The sequence below is a fragment of the Pristiophorus japonicus genome, chromosome 3, assembly GCF_044704955.1.
Source record: "Pristiophorus japonicus isolate sPriJap1 chromosome 3, sPriJap1.hap1, whole genome shotgun sequence".
In the NCBI taxonomy this organism is placed as follows: domain Eukaryota; kingdom Metazoa; phylum Chordata; class Chondrichthyes; family Pristiophoridae; genus Pristiophorus; species Pristiophorus japonicus.
This window is the reverse complement of record NC_091979.1, coordinates 158,920,304-158,936,737: the sequence shown is the minus strand read 5'-3', so window position 1 is coordinate 158,936,737 and position 16,434 is coordinate 158,920,304. Positions and strand designations below refer to the sequence as shown.

At 43.7% G+C, this 16,434-nt stretch overlaps 1 protein-coding gene across 2 annotated transcripts in view; it reads left to right on the top strand.

Moving 5' to 3' along the window:
- armc8 (armadillo repeat containing 8) overlaps positions 1-16,434 on the top strand; it is a 143,505-nt gene that overhangs the window by 78,635 nt on the left and 48,436 nt on the right. For both annotated transcript variants that reach the window (XM_070875954.1, XM_070875953.1), the window contains exons 16-17: positions 895-987; positions 15,705-15,854. In XM_070875954.1, the coding sequence (XP_070732055.1) occupies positions 895-987; positions 15,705-15,854 (243 nt within the window). The remainder of the gene's footprint in view (positions 1-894; positions 988-15,704; positions 15,855-16,434) is intronic.

Below are 16,434 nucleotides of genomic sequence, written 5' to 3'. Positions count from 1 at the left end.
TACCCCACTAGTCACTGCCTGCCATTCTGAAAAGTACCCATTTACTCCTACTCTTTGCTTCCTGTCTGACAACCAGTTCTCAATCCATGTCAGTACACTACCCCCAATCCCATGTGCTCTAACTTTGCACATCAATCTCTTGTGTGGGACCTTGTCGAACGCCTTCTGAAAGTCCAAATATACCACATCAACTGGTTCTCCCTTATCCACTCTACTGGAAACATCCTCAAAAAATTCCAGAAGATTTGTCAAGCATGATTTCCCTTTCACAAATCCATGCTGACTTGGACCTATCATGTCACCTCTTTCCAAATGCACTGCTATGACATCCTTAATAATTGATTCCATCATTTTACCCACTACCGATGTCAGGCTGACCGGTCTATAATTCCCTGTTTTCTCTCTCCCTCCTTTTTTAAAAAGTGGGGTTATTTTTGGCCGGAATGAAAATGTTTCTCCTTTTTGTATCCATTATCAGAATCTGGCATTCCTGGGCCCAATATGGTGTGAGCTGGATTTTTGTGTTGTCCAGAACCAAGTGTTCTGTATGGGAAGCATATTGTTTTGAGCAGATAAACTTGTTGATGCAGACTGGAATGTGAGTGATTGGATATGATTGGCAATGTGCATGCTTTACTGTAGAGTGGAGTACTGCAGAACTATGGTTACAGGTGAGCTCAGGTATTCGAGACAGTTTGGCATACTGCTCACTTGCCTGTGTGGGGCTGTTGTCCACTCCCCAGTGGTGAAAGATCTGAATTGGGAAAAATGGTTAAAACATTTTTAGTCACTTTTTTAAAAATTCTAAATGGAGCTTTTGGGAGGATACAAGTAGAACATCCCTTTTTAATACAATATATTTTCAAAAATGTAATATAATCTTATATGTTACAGCCTATCTTGGAGTCGGGAGCTGTAGAGCTATTGTGCAACTTGACTCAGAGTGAAAATCCAGCCCTCCGAGTTAATGGGATATGGGCTTTAATGGTAAGTACTTTCCGTAATATGGCAAATCATGTTGGTGCACTTTAAATTATTTAGTTCTTACAAACAATCTCAGGCTGTTCTAAATAATGGTTCAAGAGCTTTTTAAATGTCTACCACTCCACTCACTTGAGTTGCAGAATTGCTTGGATGCATTTTGGCCTGTGTTTTTTTGTTGTACTTTTACAATGTATTTGTTGCAAAGTTTACTTTCTGGAATTAGGCCAATAGATGCGGACACAGACACAGTTTCTGCACTGGTTGAAAAGATTAATTAAGAATTTATGGTCCTCTGAGTAGAAGGCTGTAAGCTTTTTCCGTATGTGTGATTAGTTTGTCATGGGCAGTATTGAAGATTATTTTGAGGTACGGCAGAAATTGACTTTCTATTTGAGATCTCTTTCTATAGAGGTCAAAATTTAACAGTTAAGTTACCAAAAAGCAGTTGAATGATTATTAAATTAAAATGCTTAATGGAGTTGTTTCCTACCAATCAGTCCATTGAATTCATTTGTTTTTCCAATTTTTTGCCTTATTCCCCACTCTTTTCCTAAAGGGGGTGGCTCAATAACATCATGCATTTATATGGCACCTTTATGAACTTTGTTTTAAAAACTAGATTTTCTCATGAAGTGTTTCCCAGACATTTATATTGTTCAATCAAGTACAGTTTTGCAGTGTGCAAAAGATGCTTGTATCGACATAGAAGGGAAAAGATGTTCCTCAAAAAAAGGATTAGTCTGCTCGAAAGAAATAGACTTGCATTTATATCGTGCCTTTTAAAAACTCAGGACATTCCAAGGTTACAGCCAATTAAGTACTTTTGAAGTGTGATCACTGTTCTAATGTAGGAAACCTGTCCAACAGGTTCGAGGCTCTTACTTCCGGTGTGGATGTGAGCAAGGATTGCAGGGAGGATGAGCAAACTGACCACGGCACCATGGTACAGGGAGCCATTCAAGTTGGGGGGAATAAAAACAAATGTGGTAGTGGTAGGGGACAGTATATTTAGGGGGATAGATACTGTTCTCTGCAGCTGAAAGCGTGAGTCCCGAAGGCTATGTTGCCTGCCTGGTGCCAGGGTTATGGATGACATCTATGGGCTGGAGAGGAACTTGGAGTGGGAGGGGAAAGGTCCAGTTGTCATGGTCCACATAGGTACCAACGACATAGATAGGACAAACGAAGAGATTCTGCTGAGAGAGTATGAGCAGCTAGGGACTAAATTAAAAAGCAGAACCACAAAGGTAATAATCTCTGGATTGCTACCTGAGCCACGAGCAAATTTGCATTGGGTAAATAGGATCAGAGAAATGAACGCATGGCTAAAAGATTGGTGTGAGAAGAATGGGTTTCAATTCATGGGGCATTAGCACCAGTACTGGGATAGGAGGGAGCTGTTCCATCGGGACAGACTTCATTTGAACCAGGCTGGAGCAAGTGTCTTGGCGAATCTAATTGATAGGGCTGTAGATAGGACTTTAAACTAAATAGAGGGGGGTGGGGAGGAGAAGGAGAGACAGAGAGAAAAGAGCAGGGTAGAAGGGATCCGGTGAGTAGAAATTTAAAAGGTCAAAGGGGAAGGAAAAGATGCAAGGTAGCGATAGGGGTAATGACAACCAGAGTGTGGCGGGAAGGGACAGAGCGTATACACAAGACAAAATTAAAAGCTCTATCTGAAAACATGCAGCATTTGTAACAAGATAGATGAGTTGACGGCACAAATAGAAATAAATGGGTATTGTTGTGTATCTGTAAAGCATGCACTCCCATGCTCCGCCACCAGGGAGCTCATCCCCTGAAGTCCCAAGGGATCCCAGCATCCCTTGGGAGCACTGTGTATAAGCCGGCCCCGAAGGCCTGTTCCTCACTCTGGAATGTCTTAATAAAGACTGAGGTCACTGTTACTTTAACCTCCCTGTGTGAAGTCTCATCTGTGTTAGGAACACAATAACTGGCGACAAGGATGCGAATTCAACGCAAAGATGCAGCAAACTGTGGGCATCCTGGAGAAGTTCTCGGAGGGTGAGGACTGGGAAGCCTATGTCGAACGGCTAGACCAGTATTTTGTAGCCAATGAGCTGGACGGAGAAGGAAGTGCTGCAAAAAGGAGAGCGGTCCTCCTCACAGTCTGCGGGGCACCAAACTACAGCCTCATGAAGAATCTTCTGGCTCCGGTGAAACCCACAGATAAGTCGTATGAGAAGCTGTGTACACTGGTTCGGGAGCATCTTAACCCGAGGGAGAGTGTGCTGATGGCGAGGTATCGGTTCTACACGTGCCAGCGATCTAAAGGTCAGGAAGTGGCAAGCTACGTTGCCGAGCTAAGGCGACTTGCAGGGCAATGAGAGTTTGATGGCTACCTGGAGCAAATGCTCAGACTTTTTTGTACTGGGCATTGGCCACGAGACCATCCTACGAATACTTTTGACTGTAGAGACACCGACCCTCAGTAAGGCCATTGCGATAGCACAGGCGTTTATGTCCACAAGTGATAACACCAAACAAATCTCTCAGCACACAAGTGCTAGCAATGTTCATAAATTAACTGGAACTGTGTTTGCGAGCAGAAATGTACAGGGCAGAAAACATGAGTCTGCAACTGCCAGCAGGCCTCAGGTGACCCAGATGACAGAGACCCCAACAAAGGATGAATGCAAGGCAATTCACACCTTGTTGGTGTTGTAGAGGCTTCCATTCAGCCTATTCATGCCGCTTCAAAGGGTATGTTTGCAAGAGCTGTGGAACAATGGGGCACCGCCAACGAGCTTGCAGACGAGCTGCAAGCTCTGCAAAACCTGCTAACCACCACGTGGCAGAGGAAGATAGGTCCATGGTGAATCAAAGCAATTTCGAGCCTCAGAGAGAGCAGGCAGATGCTGAAGTACACGGGTGCACACATTTTCAACGAAATGTCCACCTATAATGCTAAACGTAAAATTGAATGGCTTACATGTAGCCATGGAACTGAACACTGACGCTCGCCAATCCATCATGAGTAAAAAGATGTTTGAGAGACTGGAGCAACAAGGCATTCAGACCAGCCCTGAACCCCATCCACACGAAACAGAACGTACACCAAAGAGCTTATCACTGTCCTGGGCAACGCCATGGTCAAGGTCACTTACGAGGGCATGGTGCACGAACTGCCACTCTGGATTGTCCCGGGCGATGGCCTCACACTGCTTGGAAGGAGCTGGCTGGACAAAATCCGCTGGAACTGGGGTGACATCCGAGTGCTACCACATGTCGATGAGGCCTCGTACCCAGGTTCTTAACAAATTTGCTTCCCTTTTTGAGCCAGGCATTGGAAACTTTTCCGGGGCGAAGGTGCGGATCCACTTGGTCCCAGTGGCACGACCCATTCACCACAAGGCGCGACCTCACATGATGAGGGAGAGAGTGGAAATCGAGCTGGACAGGCTGCAACGTGAGGGCATCATCTCCCCAGTGGAATTCAGCGAGTGGGCCAGTACTCAAAAGTGATGACACGGTCAGGATTTGCGACGATTATAAAGTAACTATTAATCGTTTCTCGCTACAGGACCAATACCCGCTACCTAAGGCAGACCTATTTGCGACGCTGGCAGGAGGCAAGACATTCACCAAGCTCGACCTGACTTCGGCCTGCATGACACAGGAGCTGGAGGAGTCTTCGAAGGGCCTCACCTGCATCAACACGCGCAAGGGCCTGTTCATCTACAACAGATGCCTGTTTGGAATTCGGTCGGCCGCAGCGATCTTCCAAAGAAACATGGAGAGCCCTACTCAAGTCGATACCACACACGGTGGTCTTTCAGGACGACATATTGGTCACGGGTCGGGACACCGCGGAGCCCCTACAAAACCTGAAGGAGGTCCTCCAGCGACTGGATCGCGTAGGCCTGCGGCTGAAGAGGTTGAAATGTGCATGGCAACAGAAGTGGAGTTTTTGGGGAGAAAGATCGCGGCAGACGGCATTCGGCCTACAGACGCCAAGACAGAGGCTATCAGGAACGTGCCCAGGCCACAGAACGTCACGGAGCTGAGGTCGTTCCTGGGACTCCTCAACTATTTTGGTAACTTCCTACCGGGGTTAAGCACCCTTTTAGAGCCCCTACATGTGTTATTGCGCAAAGGTGAGAACTGGGTATGAGGAAAAAAATCAAGTAATTGCTTTTGAGAAAGCCAGAAACATTTTATGCTCTAACAAGCAATTCACACCTTGTTGGTGTTGTAGAGGCTTTCATTCAGCCTATTCATGCCGCTTCAAAGGGTATGTTTGCAAGAGCTGTGGAACAATGGGGCACCTCCAACGAGCTTGCACTCGTGCTATCAGCGTATAACTATACCATCCGCCACAGGCCAGGCACCGAGAACTGTGCGGATGCTCTCAGTCGGCTACCATTGCCCACCACGGGGGTGGAAATGGCGCAGCCTGCAAACTTGTTGATGGTGGCGCAGCCCGCAGACTTGTTGATGGTCATGGCAGTGTTTGAAAATGATAAATCACCTATCACGGCCCGCCAGATTAGGACTTGGACCAGCCACGATCCTCTGCTGAACCTAGTTTTAAAAAAAACTGTGTACTGCATGGGAGCTGGGCCAGCATCCCCATTGAAATGCAAGAGCCAATCAAGCTATTCCAGCGGCGAAAGGACGAGCTGTCCATTCAGGCAGATTGCCTGTTGTGGGGTAACCGTGTAGTGCTACCAAAAAAGGGCAGGGAGACGTTCATCTCTGATCTCCACATCTCACACCCGGTTATAGTAAAGATGAAAGCGATAGCCAGATCCCACGTGTGGTGGCCCGGTATCAACTCTGACTTAGAGTCCTGTGTACGATAATACCGCGTGTGTGCTCAGTTGAGCAACGCGCCCAGAGAGGCACCACTGAGTTTGTGGTCCTGGCCCTCCAGACCATGGTCGAGGATCCATGTCGACTATGCGGGCCCGTTTCTCAGTAACATGTTCCTGGTGGTGGTGGATGCTTTTTCAAAATGGATTGAATGTGAAATAATGTCGGGAAGCACCGTCACCGCCACCATTGAAAGCCTGAGGGCCATATTTGCCACCCACGGCCTGCCTGACATATACTGGTCAGTGACAACGGGCCATGTTTCACCAGTGCCGAATTTAAAGAATTCGTGCCCCGCAATGGGATCAAACATGACACCTCGGTCCTGTTTAAACCAGCCTCCAATGGGCAGGCAGGGCCGGCAGTACAAACCATCAAACAGAGCCTTAAACGAGTCACAGAAGGCTCACTCCAAACCTGCCTGTCCTGAGTACTGCTCAGCTATCGCATAAGATCCCACTCGCTCACAGGGGTGCCCCTGGCGGAGCTATTCCTGAAAAGGACACTTAAAACCAGACTCTCGCTGGTTCACCCCAACCTGAATGATCAGGTACAGAGCAGACAGCAGCAACAAAATGTAAACTATGCTCGCGCCACTGTGTCACGGGAAATTGATCTGAATGACCCTGTGTATGTGCTAAACTATGGACATGGTCCCAAGTGGATTGCGGGTACGGTGATAGCTAAAGAAGGGAATAGGGTTTTTGTAGTCAAACTAGACAATGGACAAATTTGCAGAAAACACCGGGAGCAAACGAGGCTGCGGTTCACAGACTGCCCTGAACAACCCACAGCAGACATCACCTTTTTCGAGCCCACAACACAAACCCAAAGGATCGACGACACCCACCGGATCAGGAAATCGAACCCATCACGCCCAACAGCCCAGCAAGGCCAGGCTCACCTAGCAGCCTTGCAGGGCCAACAACACGCCAGCCCAGCGAGGGCACAGCCAACACACCAGAACAGACATTTGTACCGAGGCGGTCCACCAGGGAAAGAAAGGCTCCCAATCGCCTCACTTTGTAAATAGTTTTGACTTTGACTTTGGTGGGGTGGGTGTGGGAGTGATGTGTATCTGTAAAGCATGCACTCCCATGTTCCGCCACCAGGGAGCTCATCCCTTGGGAGCACTGTATATAAGCCCCTAAGGCCTGTTCCTCACTCTGGAGTGTCTTAATAAAGACTGAGGTCACTGTTACTTTAACCTCCCTGTGTGCAGTCTCATTTGTGTTAGGAACACAATAGGTATGATCTGATTGCCATTACAGAGACATGGTTGCAAGGTGACCAAGGCTGGGAACTGGATATTCAGGGGTATCTGCCATTTCGTAAGGATAGGCAGAAAGGAAAAGGATGTGGGTTAGCTCTATTAGTAAGGAATGAGATTAGTGCAGAGGATCAAGAGATAGTCAGGTTGGGTAGAAATAAGAAATAAAAAGGGAACGAAGTCACTGGTGGGTGTGTGGTCTACAGGCCCCCAACAGTAGCCACACTTGTAGGACAGAGTATAAATCAAGAAATAATGGAGGCTTGTAAGAAAGGTACGGCAATAATCATGGGCGATTTTAATCATGTTGATTGGACAAATCAAATTGGCAAAGGTAGCCACGAGGAAGAGTTCATAGAGTGTATGCGGGATGGTTTTTTGGAACAATACGTTGTGGAACCAACCAGGGAACAGACTATTTTAGATCTGGTAATATGTAATGAGTCTGGATTAATTAATCTTGTGGCGAAGGATCCTCTTGGGAACAGTGATCATAGCATGATAGAATTTCAAATTCAGTTTGAAGGTGAGAAAGCTAGGTCTCAAACTAGTGTCCTGAACTTAAATAAAGGTAATTACAAAGTTATGAAGGCAGAGTTGATTAAAGTGGACTGGGAAAATATATTAAAGGGTAAGACTGGAGATAACCAGTGGCAAACATTTAAGGAGATATTTCATAACTCTCAGCGAAGATATATTCCAGTGCGAAAGCAAGACTCTGAGAAGGATGAACCATCCGTGGCTAACTAAGGAAGTAAAGGATGGTATCAAATTAAAAACAAATACATGCAATGTTGTGAAGAACAGTGGAAAGCCAGAGGATTGGGACATTTTCAGAAACCAGCAAAGAACAACTAATAAAAAATGATAAAGGCAGAGAAGATAGCATATGAGAATGAACTAGCAAGACATATAAAAACATACAGTAAGAACTTCTACAGGTATATAAAAAGGAAACTAGTAGCTAAAGTAAACGTTGGTCCCTTAGAGGATGCGACTGGGGAATTAATAGGTAACGGAAATGGCATAGACTTTGAACAAATATTTTGTATCAGTCTTCACGGTAGAAGACACTAAAAACATCCCAATAACAGATAATCAAGGAGCTAGTGAGGGATGGGTGGGGGGGAGGGAACTTCAAACAATCACTATCATTACAGATAAAGTACTAGGCAAACTAATGGGACTAAAGGTGGACAAGTCCCCTGGACCTGATGGCCTACATCCTTGAAAGAAGTGGCTTCAGAGATAGTGGATGCATTGGTTGTAATCTACCAAAATTCCTTGGATTCTGGAAAGGTTCCAGCGGACTGGAAAACCTCAAATGTAATGCCCCTATTTAAGAAATGAGGGAGGCAAAGGAGGAAACTATAGACCAGCTAGCCTAACATCTGTCATTAGGAAAATGCTGGTGTCCATCATTAAGGAAGTAGTAGCAGGACATTTAGAAAATCGTCAAGCAGTGTCAGCATGGTTTTATGAAAGGAAATCATGTTTGACAAATTTGTTGGAGTTCTTTGAGGATGTAACGAGCAGGGTGGATAAAGGGGAACCAGTTGATGTGGTGTATTTGGATTTCCAGAAAGCATTTGATGATGTGCCACATAAAAGGTTACTGCACAAGATAAAAGTTCACGGGTTTGGGGGTAATATATTAGCATGGATAGAGGATTGGCTAACTAACAGAAAACAGAGAATCGAGATAAATGGGTAATTTTCAGGTTGGCAAACTAACTAGTGGGGTGACACAGGGATCAGTGCTGGGTCCTCAACTACTTACAATTTATATTAATGACTTGAATGAAGGGACCGAGTGTAACGTAACCAAATTTGCTGATGATACGAAGATAGTGGGAAAGCAAGTTGTGAGGCAGCTGTAAAGAATCTACAAAGGGATATAGTGAGTGGGCAAAAATTTGCCAGATGGTGTATAATGTGGGAATATGTGAGGTTATCCACTTTGGTAGGAAAAATAAAAAAGCAAATTACTATTTAAAAGGGGAGAGATTACAAAATGCTGCAGTACAGAGGTACCTGGGGGTTTTTTATATATGAAACATAAAAAGTTAGTATGCAGGTATAGCAAGTAATCAGGAAGGCAAATGGAATGTTGGCCTTTATTGCAAGAGGGATGGAGTATAAAAGTAGGGAAGTCTTGCTACATTTGTACAGGGTGTTGGTGAGACCACACCTAGAGTACTGCGTACAATTTTGGCCTCCTTATTTAAGAAGGGATATACTTGTACTGGAGGCAGTTCAGAGAAGGTTCACGAGATTGATTCCTGAGATGAGGTGATCTTATTGAAACACAAGATTCTGAGGGGGCTGGAGAGAGTAGATGCAGAGAGGATATTTCCCCTCATGGGGGAATCGAAACTAGGGGGCATAGTTTCAGAATAAGGGGTCGCCCATTTAAGACAAATGAGGAGAAATTTTTTCTTAGAAGGTCGTGAATCTTTGGAATTCTTCACCCCCGGGAACTGTGGAAGCTGGGTCATTGAATATATTTAAGGTGGAGATAGACAGATTTTTGAATGATGAGGGTGTCAAGGGTTATGGGGAGTGGCCGGGGAAGTGGAGTTGAGGCCAGGATCAGTTCAGCCATGATCTTATTGAATGGCGGAGCAGGCTCGAGGGGCCAAATGGCCTCCTGCTCCTACTACTTATGTTCTTATGGCAGCTAATTTGCACATATCAAGCTCTCACAAACAGCAATGTGATAATGATTACGCAATCTATTCTAGTGATGTTGATTGAAGGGTAGATATTGGCTAGGACATCAGGGATAACTCCCCTGCCCATCTTCGATATGGTGTCATGGGATCTTTTACGGTTTAACGTCTCATCCGAAAGAGAGCACCTCCGACAGTGATCAGTACTGCACTGGAGTGTCAGTCTAGATTTTTGTGCTCAAATCTCTGCAATGGTCTTGAACCCACAACCTTCTTACTCAGACAAGAGTGCTACCCACTGAGACACGGCTGACACAGCTAGCTCTTTTTTATTGAAATGTTAGCTGGTTTTGCAATTCAAAATTAAGTATAAAGCTAAACCAAATGTACATGAATGGTAAATGAATAAGAAATAAAGTTAGAGCACCTGCTTAGAGTTATGCTGTTGTTCATCCTTTCCATGTAGATTATCGCTTACATATACAGTACTTGTCCCCCTTCCCAATGTCTTTTCTCTGATTTGAGTTAAAGCTTTGTTAAAATCCTGCATTGCTGAAAACGCAGAGTCTACTGTGTCCACCTCTGTTTAAAAACGACTTGGTTGGGGGTTGGGAATTGGGACTGATTCGTGGACAGCTCTCCAAACTCGCTTAAAGGAATGGTATAATGTGATTTCCATTGTTGTGCACAATACTCCAGTTTAGGCCTTAACTGGTGCTTTATAAAGATTTAGCCTTACTTCCTTGCTTTTGTACTCTATGCCTCTATTTACAAAACCAATGATCGCATATGCTTTTTATCAGCTTTATTAACTTATCCTGACTCCTACAAAGATTTGTACACGTAAACCTCCAGGTCCCTCTGTGTCTGCATCCCCTTCAAAATGGACCTGATTGAAATATAAACGGAGGATAAGTCAGATATGGACAATGGGATAATCTGTATATAGAGATAGGCAAAATTACTTTATATATTAAATTCATCAGAAAGTCACATTCACTTTTTTTTTTCTCCTCCTTTCGCTCCCTCTGCACCTACTTTTTTTTGGTTGTTGGCATGAGATAATTCAGTGGACAGATCCTTTTATGAATTCAGACAGTGTTGCAGCCTGTTTGACTAGGATAAGTGCGTGGCTCTCAGGCAGTCCCTTGGAGTCGAGGATGACTTGCTTCCAAACTAATGAGTTCTCAGGTGACTGATGAGTGACCTACAGTCTGTCACAGGTGGGACAGACAGTGGGTTGAAGTGACGGGCGGGTGGGATGCTTGGGTTGTCATGCGCTCCTTCCGCTGTTTGCGCTTGGCTTCCGCTTGCTCCCGGCGAAGAGACTCGAGGTGTTCGGCGCCTTCCTGGATGCTTCTCCTCCACTTTGAGCAGTCTTGGGCCAGGGATTCCCAGGTGTCGGTGGGGATGTTGCAATTTTTCAAGGAGGCTTGACTGGTGCATAAATGGTCCTCTAACCCATGGATTCTTTTTTTCTGTCAGTTATTCCAGTTAGTATGAAAATCTTTTGGGGCAAGAGGCAAGTATGAATGTGTACCTTAGTCGAGACTGGATTCAAACTTGAGGGCCCTGATCAGCAATCTATACTGGGATACACTGGTAGACAAATCTATCACACTAAACTAAGTAATTAAATAATATGGGAAAACAGGAAATGTGTTGCTGCTGCAATATGTGGGAGCTTCTGGACGTTTTGGTCCAGGGCGACTACATCTGCGGCTCGCCGAACTGGAGTCCAAGCTACAGACATTGCGAGACATCAGGGAGGGAGAAAGTTACCTGGATCTTTTGCTCCAGGAGGCAGCCATACCCCCTAGATTAAATACTTTAGAATTGACACGTGGTCAGGGACAGGAGGGTGTGACTGCGAGTGAAGCAGGTAAGGGTATCCAGGAGGTAGTATTGCAGGAACCTCAGTCCCTGCACTTGTCCAATAGATTTGAGGTTCTTGCAACCCTCGAGGACAAGTGTGCAGACTGCGGGGTGGATGAGCAGACTGACCAAGACACCGTGGTGCAGAAAGCCATTCAAGTGGGGGGAGTAAAGAGGCAGGTGGTTGCAGTAAGGGACAGAATAGTTAGGGGGATAGATAGGATTCACTGCAGCCAAGAACGTGCGTCCCAAAGGCTGTATTGCCTACCCGGTGCCAGGGTAAAGGACATCTCCGGGCTGGAGAAGAACTGGGAGGGGGAGGATCCAGTTGTTGTGGTACATGTAGGTACCAATGACATAGGTAGGACAAAGAAAGAGGTCCTGCTGAGAGAGTTTGAACAGCTAGGGACTAAATTGAAAAGCAGAACCACAAAGATGATAATCACTGCATTATTATCTGAGCCATGAGCAAATTGGCATAGGGTCAATAGAATCAGGAGATGAATGTGTGGCTCAGAGGTTGGTGTGGGAGAAGTGGGTTTCGATTCATGGGGCACTGGCACCAATACTTGGGAAAGAGAGAGCTGTTCTGAGGGGACGGACTACACCTGAACTATGCCGGGACCAGAGTTCTAGCGAACCGAATAACTAGGGAGGTAAACAGGGCTTTAAACTAAATAAGGGGTGGGGGGCTGGCGGGGGTCGATGGTCGCAGTAGAGAGCAATGTAGAATGCTGAAGAGAAAATAAAACGAAGCAATGCAGGAAAGTGATTATGGTGAGGATAACCAGATTATGTCAGGTAGGGACAGAGCAGGCAAATAAAAGAGTGCACGAACAAATCGGGTCCAGGTAAGAAAAAATAGCAATAAGACAAATAGGGCTATAGCACACTTCAGTAGGTGAGTTCCCAGAGGAAATAACCTGGCATGTATGGCCATAGCAGGTTACAATGACGAAGTGGCACAGCTTGAAGCAAAGTCACCTCATCACACACATTATCTCCACATCAGCAAAGATTTGAAAGCTGAATTTCACACACACCATATTTTTAAAGGTTTTTTAAAAAAAAATTATAATGCTCAGACAGGCATGAAATCAAACATTGCACGTCGGGTCTGTTTTTGAACTGCAATGAAATTCATCAGTAGGATAAATCTCAGATCCATATTCTACAATGCATTATCTAATGCAAGCCAAATTCAGATTTTTCACCCATAGAACTGACAAGGCAATCTACAAGCTGATAAACAAGTACAATCAAGGTCATCTAATTCACACGCTCATAGCATACAAAAAACCATGCTAATCTCATTAGATAGAAACACTGAAAATAGGAGCAGTAGTAGGCTATTCGGCCCTTCGAGTCTGCAACGCCATTCAGTATGATCATGGCTGATCCTTTATCTCAACACCATATTCCTACTTTTTCCCCACACCCCTTGATGCCTTTGTTTCTAGAAATCTATCTATATCTCCCTCTTAAATATATTCAGTGACTTGGCCTCCACAGCCTTCTGTGGTAGAGAATTCCACAAGTTCATCACCCTCTGAGTGAAACAATTTCTCCTCATCTCGGTCCTAAATTTCCTACCCTGTATCCTGAGACTGTGACCCCTTGTTCTCGACTTCCCAGCCAGGGGAAACATTCTCCCCGCATCCAGTCCATCCAACCCAGTCAGTATTTTATACGTTTCAATGAGATCCCCTCTCATTCTTCTAAACTCTAGTGAATACAGGCCAAGTTGACCCAATCTCTCCTCATACGACAGTCCTGCCATCCCAGGAATCAGTCTGGTGAACCTTCGCTGCACTCCCTCTATGGAAAGTATATCCTTTCTTGGGTAAGGAGACCAAAACTGTACACAATACTCCAGGTGTGGTCTCACCAAGGCCCTATATAACTGTAGTAAGACATCCTTGCTCCTGTACTCAAATCCTCTTGCAATGAAGGCCAACATACCATTTGCCTTCCTAACTGCTTGCTGCACCTGCATGTTTGCTTTCAATGACTGGTGTACAAGGACACCCAGGTCCCTCTGTACATCGACTCTTCCCAAGCCATCACCATTTAAATACTATTTTGTCCTTGTGTTTTTCCTACCAAAATGGATAACTTCACATTTATCCACGTTATACTGCATCTACCATGTGTTTGCCCACTCACTCAACCTATCTAAATTGCCTTGCAGCGTCTTTGCATCCTCCTCACAACTCACAATCCCACCTAGTTTTATGTCGTCAGCAAACTTGGAAATATTACATTTGGTTCCCTCATCCAAATCATATATATATATATATAGATATATATATATATATATTTTGTGAATAGCTGGGGCCCAAGCACTGATCCCTGCGGTACCCCACTAGTCACTGCCCGCCACCCCGATAAAGACCTGTTTATTCCTACTCTCTGTTTCCTGCCAGTTAACCAATTTTCAATCCATGCCAATACATTACCCCCAATCCTATGTGCTTTAATTTTTCACAATAACCTCTTATGTGGGACTTTATCAAAGGCCTTCTGAAAATCCAAATACACTACATCCACTGGTTCTCCCTTATCTATTCCATTCAGTAGGATTGTCAAACATGATTTTCCTTTCATAAATCCATGTTGACTTTGTTTAATCCCGTTGATATTTAAGTGTGCCGTTATCACATCCTTTATAATAGACTCTAGCATTTTCCCTACTACTGATGTCAGGCTAATCAGTCTGTAGTTTCCCGTTTTCTCTCTCCTTTTTTAAATAGTGAGGTTACATTTGCCACCCTCTAATCTGCAGGAACTGTTCCATAATCTATAGAATTTTGGAAAATGATAACCAATACATCTACTATTTCCATGACTACCTCTTTTAGTACTCTGGGATGCAGATCATCAGGCCCTGGACATTTATCTGTCTTCAGTCCTGTTAGTTTCTCCAGCACTATTTTCTTATTAATTATCATCCTTTATTCCTCTTGCTCACTAGACCCTTGGTTCCCTAGCATTTCTGGGACATTATTTGTGTCCTCTTCCATGAAGACAGAACTGAAGTATTTATTTAATTGTTCTACCATTTCCTTGTTCCCCATTACAAAGTCTCCCGTTTCTGTCTGAAAAGGACCTACATTTGTCTTCACTAATCTTTTTCTTTTTACGTACCTGTAGAAACTTTTGCAGTCGTCTTTTATGTTCCTTGCAAGTTTGCTCTCTCAATCAATTTTTCCTCTCTTAATCAATAAAGGTAGAAATTTATGAATTTAATAGCGGATTGGCTGGATAATCGAGAACAAGGATAGTGATCAACAGTAGTTCTAACTTGCTTGGTCACTTCCTTGGGATAGTTCCGTAGCTCTTAGCGGGAGCACTAAAGGTGGGCAGGAACTGTGGCTTCTGAACAGCTAAAATTCATTTCTTGACTTCATAATTTGATAGAAACAGGGTGGCAGAATGCATGGCATTGACCTTGCATTCCTGTTTGGACACAAGGTTTGCAGTAACAGATGAGAATCCAATCATGATTTTTGTCTGTTTTTCTTCCATTTCCTCCTGTAAATAAAGGAATACTGAAAACTATTCGTAATGTCGATAGATCTGTCAGCAACACGTAATCATTTTGCTGCAAGTTATGGTAAAATGTTTTAAATTTCCTGTATGTTACATTTTGCAGAACACCGTTTTTTTACAACACTTAAATATCCATATTTCATCATTTTCTTACTGAATATTGCAAAGGACATCAAATAAAAACATATTTTACATAATTTAATTTTTGTGCTAAGAATTGTCTGATGTATGAGTTGACACTAAAAGCATTTTTGTATTTTTTTTTAATTGATTTTATTTTTGAAACTGAAGAAATATATTCGTATCCTATGTTGATTTCCTTGTTTTCGTATTGTGCTTGCCCTTACTTAAAACCATATATTTCTATAGTGCAAAAGCTTTTAAAATATAATGGGTATATCAAAGGGCAGTCTTCAAGGTTTAAGAAACTTGCCATACAAGATACTGCAGATCATTTTTCCAGCAATAGAAGACTGGCAGAATTCAATTTAAAGCATCCAATTTATTCTTTTTAGAATATGGCTTTTCAAGCAGACCAGAAGATAAAGACAGACATTTTGCGAGGACTAAGTACAGAACAGCTCTTCAGATTGCTCTCGGATTCAGATGTGAATGTACTAATGAAGACTCTGGGGCTCCTCAGGAATCTTCTATCCACTAGGCCCGTATGTATTTGTAATTTGAACGTCAACAGATTTCCGTTCTAATCGATCGCTCTCTGGTCCTGAGCATCGTGATGTCTAGCTGCCTGTCCCTTTAAGACTACAGCTCTAAATGGAAAAATACAGCTTTTGTAGATAATTCTAAAGTGTTGAAATCAATCAGGATAATTGTAACTGTTTGTAAATTCCAGGCTCATGGTCAGAGATAAAGATTTGCACCTGCAAAAAGTGTACATATATGTAGCATTTGATAAAGTTTACCACATTATTCTTTCCAAACATCATGTTCGTGTTTCAGCTTTGAAGAGTTCAAAAGTCTGTTTCCCTGAAGCACAGCACTAAATGGAACACTTGTGGGTTTGTTGAACAAGACCCCAAGGCGTTAGCTTTTCTGTATTTGGAGATAGACATAAGTACATAGGTGTGTACAGAAATTGTATATAGCTGTTACCTTATTTCCAGTAGGAGACCCATTCTTGGTTCTGGGGAGTCTTGGACTTTTGTGTGAAAATACTAGATCTATATTTACTTGATGTATAAAAATGGATTGATACTCTTGAATTTCAGTAGCAACCATTTCCCA